General features: G+C 46.0%; 1 protein-coding gene across 1 annotated transcript; it reads left to right on the top strand.

Annotated features, from left to right (window-relative positions):
• Window positions 1-895: 895 nt before the first annotated feature.
• LOC142564706 (amine sulfotransferase-like) lies at window positions 896-6,432 on the top strand. Its single transcript, XM_075675841.1, has 2 exons — window positions 896-1,035; window positions 5,145-6,432. The coding sequence occupies exons 1-2, from the start codon at window positions 910-912 to the stop codon at window positions 5,985-5,987; spliced, it is 969 nt and encodes a 322-aa protein (XP_075531956.1). The 5' UTR covers window positions 896-909; the 3' UTR covers window positions 5,988-6,432.
• Window positions 6,433-7,964: the final 1,532 nt, after the last annotated feature.

The raw sequence follows: 7,964 nt of genomic DNA, 5'->3' as shown, positions 1-7,964 counted from the left end.
CGGTCAGCGTTGACGGATGACTAGGCGCTTGCAATATGTTCCAGGAATTACTTGAAAAATTCCAGCACTGCAACTATTGGGTGTTGTTTTAGTTTTACATACGGCTAGTACTTTCGTACGCAAGCAGGTTTTGTAACTCGTAAACAAGACGAATCACACAGATCGGCAGCATTAACACAAAAGCATTATTGCAGAGGTTCACTAATCACCAAGTACACATAACAAAAAATTGATGTTTCGAATAAAATGTGTTAGTGATTCTGCTATTGTGCAGTTTACAGCAGTAGTTTGCAACAGCAGTTTACAACAGTAGCCAGGTAGTTTGTTCCCTTGTGCTATTACAAACGGGAATAAGGAATTCTTATGCACACTGACATGACCTGCTAATCAACGTGTGACTACACTGTGATCTCCTTTCTGAGTGTCTTCGTGGGCCCTGTAGGTAGTGTGAATGTGACATCTGAAACTGACCATGGCAAAAGAGATAGGCAACTTAGGTCTTAAATAATTCTAGGTTGTGCAAGAAGTTGAAGGCTCGCTCGAGTAACTTTGCCTGTTACAGGAATCAGTCCTGGGTAGTCGCAGCATATAAATTGCGCTGCGAACTTTTGAATTCTGTCGACTTTTTTTATTTAAATGCTTTCGATAGGGACGCAAATTTATATGTGCGTACTTCAGGGTCAGTCTTACAGGTTTTGTAAGTATTTTGATTTCCTTTTTAGAAAGCAGTTTGCCTTGGACTTGCTTCAACTAAGGGACCACCTTGGTACGACGGCTGTACCGTCATCTTGGTGGAGTCAAGGAAAAGCTTTGAATATTGACGCGTTTGTCAAGGCGCGAGTACGTTTCAGGAAACGGTTTCAACTAACTTGCGCTATGATGTCTTGCAGACCCTGAACCGGGAGCCTGATGGCTTCCGACGACAAGAAGCACCGTTCCATGGTAATTGATGGCATTCCATACACCGGGTTCGTGGATGAAGAACTTTTCTTCAAGGCGAAAGAACTTAAGCTGCAGGAAGGCGACGTGGTGCAGGTGAGGAAATTGGCTTCAGGGACCCTGAAACGATTTTGGAGGTTTTGTACAAACGTACTGAGCCATTAGAGTAGGTCTTTCTGATCATTAATTGACGCATCTAAGTGCTCCGCGGAAAGCGTGTAATTTATTATAAGGTTTTAAAAATCTACATCGCTGCCGATCGCAGCAGCCTGCTCGGCCGAATTTTCAGCCGCCCCTGCCCATCTGTCCTAACTCACCCAATTGACTTCATGTGGGCGAGCTATCCGATTGGCTGCCTAGGGCGCGCCATCGATAATTTTTCCACCTTTATGGCGAACAAATGATGTCCGTAATAGTTGGAATGTTAGACAATTTGTTTCTATAAGAAGAAAGTAACAGAAAGAGAATGCACAAGAACAATTTCTCGCTACACTTAAGGATTTCCGGCACACAGCAAGTGTCATCTGCTTGTGTTACAATGTGCTCCGTGTTTGCGAGAGCTACATAGTCAGTGTTGGTCTTGATCTTTCCTTTTGCGAGCACCGTGGTTCGCCCTTCTTACATTGTGGGCTGTAAACGTAGCGACTGCCAATAAGTCAAGCTGCGACGTTGTGTCCCTCTGCAAGGTAGCACACAAGTGGAGTGGCTGCAGTGCATCGGACTGTCGGTATCCGATCGGCGCCAGGATTTCCGTATTTGCAGCCCTCACTTTACGCCGGAGGATTACTACCACAATAGTGTTTTATGTATCCGGTATTCGGGTAAATGCAAGTGCGAGTGGACTGGGCTGGGAGTGTCAAGGGATGAGCGGAGGCGCAAACATGAGCGGTCTGCACGGTGCACCCACCAGGTGGCACAGAGCTCAACCACACGCAGTTGCAGTAACGAAATGTATTCTTTGCTGCTCGTGTTAATTTTTCGCAGGAGTGTAATCGTTAGCACGTTGTTTTTGTTACGTTTAAAGTGTTTTACACTTGGTTAGAGCAATATAAGCTCTTTGTTTGGCTGGTTAAGCTCTGCGCCAACGGGTGGCAGGACCGTGGTGACCGATCAGGCAGCTCCACATACGTCTACGCTAACGTTCCTTCATCAGCTTGAGTTTATGCCTCCACCGTTCCGTTGAAACGCCCAGCTCGCCTGTGGTTACCGGAATACCAGACACGTTCGGCGCTGCGACAGAATGCACGCAACGCACGCTGCTTCCATAGCTCTCGCTTGGGGTCGACTGCCAAGTAGCTGGCGGAGAGTTTGGAAAGGCTTCGCGCTCCCTCCTCGAGAACCGGAAGTAGACGACACGACGTGCCATCATGACGCAGAGCCAGTGAAGGCGGAGCTTAGCCCCGGTCACTTGGCGAACGAGTTGAGGAGAAAATGCATGTCTATAGGGAGAAGAGTAACTTGCAATCGTCCATAGCTCTCTTAATGTGAGACGTTTCGCACAAATGGGGGTGCGAATGATCTACTTTAGCTGTACACTACGCGTCTACAAAATTTGTCCGAACCCTTTCAGAGGCCCTTTAAGGTCTTATGCTTGAAATAAGCGACAAGTAACGGACACAGGAAAGGACCGACTTCACTTTATGTCCATATACTATCTCAAACGTCTGTATTCTTGTTGTACGCTCTGTAATACGTAACACTAACACTGCGCATATTACTGTCTTTTCGGGCCTTTGCAGTCGTTCACTCATGACAAGGGGAGCATTCGCAACATGAAAGTGGAGCTCTTCTTATTTCCCACTTTATTGAGCGGCTTCTGCACTGTCTATATAACATGTAAATTCACTATGGATGCAGATAAACGGCAATGGTTAATATATCTCCATTTATTACGGAGTAGAAGCTCACGTACTAGAATTGACACGCGGCGCGTCGGCGGCACACATATTCATTAGCAACAACCTGTTTTCCTCTGGCTAAGCATATTTCTCTGCTGCTTATGGGTAATACCTAGAGCCCGGACTTCACGGAAATGCCTATTTTGTCCTGCACGCCAGGGCCCCATCATTTTGGTGTACGACCAAAAATTATGCGGTGGTTTAACAGGGTCTTTAGAGAGCCTTTGAATGCATATTTTTGTCGCTTGCTCCTATTATGCCTATTTTGGATTCTAGAAACTGTAAATGCTGTTTTGGGGCTCTTCTGGTGTTTTGAAAGCATATTCTGTTACTTCTTTCTACAGTACATGACAGCGTTGACAGACGCTGTTGCTAATGTCAGCACACAGGAGATGTCGCCTAGTTGCATTGTGACCTTGCACATAAGAGCTCGCGTTGTCAATGTTCGTTGAGATTTTTCGGACTTCTCACTACCTGCCAGTGCAATGCCAGATAAAATCGTCATGAAAAGTCTCTTTCTGCGGCAGGGAATACGCAACTCCGTATTAAACTGCAAGCGCGGAATTTTTCAGGAAAGTTCGTACAGCAGACTGTAGTGTCGAAATACCTAATTTTGATTTTGATTAGGCCGTATGTATAGCAGGCATAGTTAACCTTGGGACGTCTGACTGAAATACCGACGATGGTAGTTGCGCAATTCCCCCGCTTCGGCGCCTCCACTCTTCTATGGCCGTAGGGATACACAAGCCGATGGCGGCCAAGGTAACCGCGGTGAGCAAAGCGCTCTATGCTTCACTTTTTGATACCCTCCTCTTTTTATTTGAATAAGCAAAAAAATGCATGACAACGAGCTGAGCCATGTAATAAAAGAAACACCTTGCGAAGCATACAGTCATCGTACTACAGAAAGAAAGAAAACAGAAAGAAAGATTTATTGTGAACAGCTCGTGAGTTGTGACACGTCTACCGCGCGATAACACATACCTGATGCTCTCTACGTTTGTGGCAGCACTTTTCCAGTAGGTATGTACGCAGCTGCAGTCTCAGACAAGAAACGTCAATTTTTTTCTATTTAAAGCAATTTCAAAGGTTCTTAGACGTGAACATATGAATCCCAGATTGTGTACACTCAACGGTAAAACGATCAATTTACCTCTGTCGATGTCGAGTGCTCGCATTCAGTCAACAAGTTGACTCTGAGGGAGAAGAGGGGAGCACAATCTTGAACCGCAAAACCTGTAAATAACAATCATGTGTCACTGTTCTTGTCTATTTTACCAACATTTGTACACGTATACTATGCAACCATTCTTTTGCTTCTAAACCACTTGTTTACTTCAATACATTAGGCACAAATTTTAGCTTCTTTCGTTAACCATTTAGCAGCATCTTATGTTTTTCGCACCTGCTGCACTTGATGCGCCATTGCAAGCAGGACAGATATTAAATATAGTACACTATTTCCTTATAGTATTGCGGCATACATAATAACTCAAATGAGGCCTCTTATGGGCCCAACAAATTCGTATCAAGTGGTTTTCCCATTATGATAGTTGCCTTCCGGACATCACAGGTCAACGCTATGTCAGTTTCTTGATGTGCAAATTGGCTATACACATTCAATACCTCAAACAGTCATGATTTGCAAACAGTTTCTTGTGCCTAGCCCTTCCCCTATCGTTACTAAAATGAAGCCTCTCGCGCCTGTTTTACGCCATTAATGCTCACATTTTCATTGCCAAAAAATTCCCTGTCTAGCAATAAGTATGCCTTAGAGACATGATGTACATACCTCTGCAAGCATTTCATCTGCCCCTAAAGAATTCATCCTTTAAACGGAAATAGCAATCCCCGTGTTACCTTCTTTGCGTGGTACTGCGGCTAACCGCATGCATGTTTGCTTGCGAGGTCGTTTCTGTTTTGGAAGAGGATGCACTACCGCACGCACAGAAAGTGATATTCATTGGTTTTGATGATACGTTCGTTATGTTAACCTTCCCGACGAGCCCTGCACGCTGCTGCAGAGGGTATGCAAATGATATTTCAATTACACGTGTCACTGACGTGTAATGGGGACTTCCGATTAGTTGTGATCGTCTTTTTTTTATTTAGGCGCGCCTATATCTAAGTAAACCCACTGCCGTTTGTTCATTTCGCTCCCATCGAAATACGGCCGTCATTGCCGGAAATGTGATCCGTGACTTAAGGCTTAGCAGCGTGGCACCATAGCCGCTAAGCTGTCGGGATAAAGGCGGTTTAAGCTGCGTAGCAAACTCGGAGCACTGACTGTGCCTCACTCATGTGCAGGTGGCGTTTCCAAAATGCGGAACACATTGGGTGCAGCAAATCATACAGCTGATTCTTCACAAGGGAGAGGGGCCACGTGTCTTCGAGGAGTTCGTCAAGCGGTCTCCCTTCATCGAGTTCCAAGGCGAAGAAGCCATCGAGGGAATGGAGGCACCACGAACGATGCGCACTCACTTGCCATTTCGTCGTCTACCGTTCGAGCGGAAGGCAAAGTACGTCTATGTTGCACGAAACCCTTGGGACACCGCCATTTCCTACTATCACTTCATGGCCATGATACCCGACTGGGAGCTGCGAAATGCGAGTTTCGACGAAGTGCTAGACGCCTTCATAAAGGGGCAATCTGGTTTCGGCGACTACTTCAAGCATGTCGCAGAAGGCTACGCTCACAGGGACGAACCTAACGTTTTCTTTATGACTTACGAGCAGCTAGCGCGGGACAAACGCGGGACGATCATCAAGTTGGCCCGCTTCCTCGGCGAAGAGCACGGAAGTCAATTGGAAGACAACGACGACTTACTTCAAACTATCGAGGATCGTAGCAGCGTGACATACATGAAAGGGTTTCTCAAGGCAACTCACGAGGAACTGGCCCGCCTATTTGTCAGGGATCCCGAAATCCTAGCCATGATGGAAAAACTAAAGACGGAAGAATCTCGCACATTGTTAAAGGAGGAAATCAACTTTGTCCGCGTTGGGAGGGCTGGTGGGTGGCGCGAGGCCTTGACAAAGCAGCAGCTGGCAAGAATTGAGGACAAGATACAGGAGGCTTCGAAGGACTCAGACTTCATGAGCCTGTGGGCGAAGGAGTGGCAGGACGCCAGGAATATAGCCAGCGCTTGATACAAAATTTTGCATGACACACAAAGTGAACTCTGAGAACTGAGCTCGTAGAGATGTAAGAACTGAATGGCTAGTCAAACTTACTACAACGGCCACGTGTTTGCGTAACGACTAACTTCACAAGAACAAATTTCCCTGATGCACTCTTAGCAGGTCACAGAGAAATTTCCTCGCTTGTTATCTTTGTTACCGCGGCCCTAACAATAGTCGCCTGCATAGAAAAAGGCGTTTATGATCGACACTTTGACGTCGCAGACGTCGGCTGCGAACAGTCACTGTCAAATGAACCCGGCCGCACCAGGCGAAGCCGTAATAACGGCGGCCACACTTTCGTCACGTCACCATTGGCAGTTCAAATGTCAGTCCTTGCAAGCACGAATTTGGTGTTCGCAAGCACTCGCATTTCAAACCGTCAGGTTCACTGTCATTGGAATCCAATGCATAGCCTTTAAGTCAGCATTGGAAACTACTGCTTTAGGCTCCTCCCACGAGGTGCGATGAGGGCATAGACTGGTGAGAGGAAGTTGCGAAATCGTATTGCTCCGCACACATGTTCAGCTCCCCGGTAGCGTCTTTTAACGTGTTCATGTTTTACAATATGTCTTTCGAAGCCCGTTTAAATATGGTCTTAGTTATATGCGGACGTTACAATATCTCATTTCAGTATTTCTTTCGGTAATAAATCTATTTGACATACTGTATTCTGCATTGTGTATAGTTTTGTTATTGAGAAGCTCAGAATGTAAGCCTGCTGAAGTTGCATTCATTGAAAAGGTAACTATTTATTGAGCATATGCTATCTTAACATGAGAGCAATTTTAATATAGGGAGTCAGTGTTCAGGGATACTCCTTAAATGCCTTATTAGACTAGCGAAGGTATACAAGCACTCTAAAGGTAAAACGAGTTCGCTCACATAATTTGTCCGCAGTAAACAAAGTAGATTACTGTTAACATACCCGCGACGTTCCGTGATACTCATTCGGCCATGTATATAGGACACTCCCGCTTTCCTATGCTCATAAGAAAATTCGAGCGAGTTTCTACCAACGCAGTGATATAACCTGCACAGCACTTCTTCTTGAGGCGCCGTTGGTGTACAACAAACGTTCTTGCTTTCTTAGCTGCAAACGATGTCTCAAGCGCGTAAGGGTGGTGGTGCTAGATTGGTACACGGCATAGACCTGTGATACGGCCTCATAGCAAAGCCCGAGCTCCGTATGAGTTTGTGTACTACATACGGTTGCAATCGCCGTCATTTTGTGTTCCTGAACGCATGTTCGTGGTAAATTAATGGCGTGTCTTACGTAGGTGCTATAAATTTGTACGCCATCTTATTATACAAGCTTGCCCCGTCGGCAAAGATACAGTCTCGGCTGGGCAGACATTCCGCGTCTGCAGTAGTCGACTATATGCAGCGTTTGGACATAGCATCGAGTGCGACTATTGCGCGTTGTATTTCCTCTGACGGAGTGCTGGAACTTAGCACGCTAGCTGCCTCCCACAGATCCTGCAAGCGCCTTCCTCTGGTCGACAATACGTGCCGATGGCCAGCCAAGGAAGTCCTTACAAAGTAAGTTCGCCCGACTCCAGCATCCTTATGGAGATTGCGTTATATCTGGAATTGCATGCGTGACAGCTAAGCAGCAGCTGCGCTTTCAGAGGACTTCCTGTCTAAGCTTTCGTTCATTCACATACAACGTCGAATTGCAAATTTGTCACAAGCTGCGCGAAAGCGTCAACCTTCACTTGCATCGCTGTTCCGGGAGAGAACACGTCAACAGCCAACATGCATTATACCGTGCCCACGAATAAAGCGCAGCCTCAAAACTGTTGCTATGCTAAACACCACTCAGCAGGAACAACAAACCTTTTCAAGCAATGTTTTTACGACGACACAATAAAAAAGTTCGATTAAATAAAAGTAGACAAGAAAGCGACTGGAATTCGCGAGCTCTCAGCGTGTCCTCTGCGACAC

The sequence above is a fragment of the Dermacentor variabilis genome, chromosome 11, assembly GCF_050947875.1.
Source record: "Dermacentor variabilis isolate Ectoservices chromosome 11, ASM5094787v1, whole genome shotgun sequence".
Taxonomy (NCBI): Eukaryota; Metazoa; Arthropoda; class Arachnida; order Ixodida; family Ixodidae; genus Dermacentor; species Dermacentor variabilis.
The sequence above is the reverse complement of the archived record's forward strand: the minus strand, read 5'-3'. Positions and strand labels throughout refer to the sequence as shown.